This window comes from Balaenoptera ricei, chromosome 21, assembly GCF_028023285.1.
Source record: "Balaenoptera ricei isolate mBalRic1 chromosome 21, mBalRic1.hap2, whole genome shotgun sequence".
Taxonomy (NCBI): domain Eukaryota; kingdom Metazoa; phylum Chordata; class Mammalia; order Artiodactyla; family Balaenopteridae; genus Balaenoptera; species Balaenoptera ricei.
The window spans coordinates 38,337,037-38,339,536 of record NC_082659.1 but is presented as its reverse complement, the minus strand read 5'-3'; the positions used below and the strand labels follow the sequence as shown (position 1 = coordinate 38,339,536).

Here is a 2,500-nt window from a genome sequence, read left to right as displayed (position 1 = left end):
GTCTCTGGAGCTTCGGCGGCGACCTTCGTGAGGGCTGTGACTCGGCCGCCGGGCCCGAGGCAGAGTTCCGGGAGCCAGGCGACGCTGGTGGCGACTGTCCCGGTGGCGCCCAGGCGTGGGCGCCTCCTGCTGTCGCTTGAGATTGGGCGTGCAGGTCTGTGAGGGTGTGACCGTCGCCGCGCTCTCGAGCCGGCTTGAGGGACCGCCTGGCCTGGTCGACCAGCATCCGACCGCGCCCCTCCGGCCGCGGGGACCGACCCGGCCATCCGACCCGACCTGGGCCGGGCCCGCCGCGGTGGGAAGGGAGAGGGTCTTTCGCGCCCTCCGGAGCGCCTGTGGATGGATGGGCGGTCGGGGCCTTCTCCTGGCTCACCCTTTGGAGCGTTCGTTCCCGACCCCCCTCCCCACCCCCTACCCTCCCCGGGTCCCCACAGCGCCCCGCTCCGGAGGTGGGGACCGGCCCGGGCCCGTGCGTTTAGGCCGGTGGAGGGCGCAGACGGGCTCGGTGGTGGGCGCGCGTGGGTCCCCGGTGGTCGGATTCATTCTGACCGATGTTTTTCCGAGTCGGACTCCAGAGGTGGGCGACCGGAGCGGCCTGGGCCGCGAGGGGTGACCCGGAGAGACCCGGCACGGCCAACACGGGTGCGGTCCCTCGTGGGCTCCGGTCGCCTGGGAGGCGCCTCCCTGGGAAAATGTTTCCAAGTCCCCCTGGGTCCGGGGGCGTGGACGGACCGGGCCCTGCTCGCGCGGGTGGCCGGGCCGGGGAGGGGAGGGCGCACCGGCCCTCAGCGTGCCCACGTGGGTCCCGGTCGGCGGACGCGACTTTTTCCTCACCCTGCCCCCGCCCCCTCCTCCACCGCGAGTCCCGGCCGGGGGGTGGGGACCGGCCCGAGCCGTACTGGGTGGCCCGGATAGGGCGGCCTGGGCCCGGCGCGGTCCCTCGTGGGGCCCGCTCGCCGGAGGCGGCCGAGTGGGATATTTCTTTTTCTCTAACCAAGTCCTCGCCCGGAGAGAGACTCGGAGGGACCGGTACCTGCCCGCGCGGGCGAACCGGGGAGGGCGACCCCCGGCCCGCTCGCTGCCTCTCCCACGTTTTCCCGCCCCTCCCGCCCCGCCCCCACTTTGCCACCACGCTCCTCGGGTCGACCAGGTGCCCCGAGGGCTCCGGGACTGGTGTGGATGGGAAGGGTTGGGGACAGGTGGCGGGACCGAGGTCCCGGGGACCCCCCCTGCGATTCGTGGATGGGCCCCGCTGCCGGGCGTCCGTGATTTTTTTCGCCCGAAATGGGCCTTTTTGCCACCAGATAGGTGCTGACACGGTCTTCCCTGGCGTCTGTCGCTGAGGACTTTGGACTCCGGACGCATGCAGGGCTCTGGGCTTGGACTGCCGCCTGCACCCGAACCGGCCTTGACGCTTGAGCCCGCCCGCCTGGGCCTGCGCGCCGGCTCGTGTGCTGCGCCCGGCTGACCCGGCCCGGCGGTGCCGCCTCCGGTCTCTGGCTCACCCGAGGGCGCGGGGCGAGGTGGCGCGTGGGTCTTCTACCCTGTGTGACTCCCACCCCCGCCGCGGCACCCGGTGGTGGCTGAGACGACCACCACCCCGCAGGCTCCGTGCCACGTGTCAGGCGTTCTCCTCGCGGGGTCGTCGGCCACTGTTGCCTGAGAGCCAGAAAAGGAGGTGTGGGGGGGGCGGCTGCCTGCCGGTGAGGCTGAAGCAGGCTCCTCGGATGATGGTCCTCACCGTGCCCCTCTCCTTCGGGACTTTCTGGCCCCTGGCTTGCTGGATTGACTGATCGATGTGGTGCTGTCGCGCTCTCCTGGGCCGGACCTAAGTCGTGCCAGACGAGGGACGGACGTTCCTGGCGAACGGGACCGCTCTTCTCGTTCTGTCCGCGGGCCCCTCGCCTCTCTTTTCACGCCCTCCCGGCCTGTCGAGGGGGTGTGTGGAAGGCAGGGGTGGTGGTCTCCGGCCCTGACCCTCGGTCTCCCGCCCCCTGCCTCACGGGGCGGGCGGGTCCGTGGTCCTCGGACGCAGCAGACACTCTCGCTTCGCCTCCTTGGCGTGTGCCTCGCGAGCGGTCCTCCCCCGCGTCGGTGGGGGGGGGGCCGTCCCGCCGCTGCGCTGCGCGCCCCTGCTGGCGCGTGAGCGTGCCTTGCTTGGCCGTCGGTGGTGCCCCTGGAGCGCTCCAGGTTGTCCCTCAGGTGCCCGAGGCCGAGCGGCGGTGTCGTTCCCTTTTCCCAGCGTGCTCCTCGGGTCCCCGCCGCGGTGGTGTGTCCCCTGAGTGGCTCTCTTGGGGGGGTCGAGACGGTAAGGGAGGCGTGCCTCTGTTCCCCCCCTCGGTGGGGGGCCGGGTGCCGCCTCGTCGCGGTCGTCCTCCCACGGCTGTGCGGTGGGGGGGATCGTGTTGGGTCGGGGGGCGGCTGAGGTTGTGCCCCCGGCTGCGGCCGCGAGCGCTCCTGTGAGCCGTGTGCTTACCCATACCGCAGACCCCCCCCACAC

General features: G+C 72.6%; 1 protein-coding gene across 1 annotated transcript in view; it reads right to left on the bottom strand.

Annotated features, from left to right (window-relative positions):
- Positions 1-475: 475 nt before the first annotated feature.
- LOC132356575 (collagen alpha-1(I) chain-like) overlaps positions 476-2,500 on the bottom strand; it is an 8,579-nt gene continuing 6,554 nt past the window's right edge. Inside the window, exons 5-8 of the mRNA XM_059909434.1 lie at positions 2,004-2,176; positions 1,742-1,828; positions 1,574-1,659; positions 476-1,496 (exon numbers count right to left, since the gene is read on the bottom strand). Coding sequence (XP_059765417.1) covers positions 476-1,496; positions 1,574-1,659; positions 1,742-1,828; positions 2,004-2,176 — 1,367 coding nt within the window. The remainder of the gene's footprint in view (positions 1,497-1,573; positions 1,660-1,741; positions 1,829-2,003; positions 2,177-2,500) is intronic.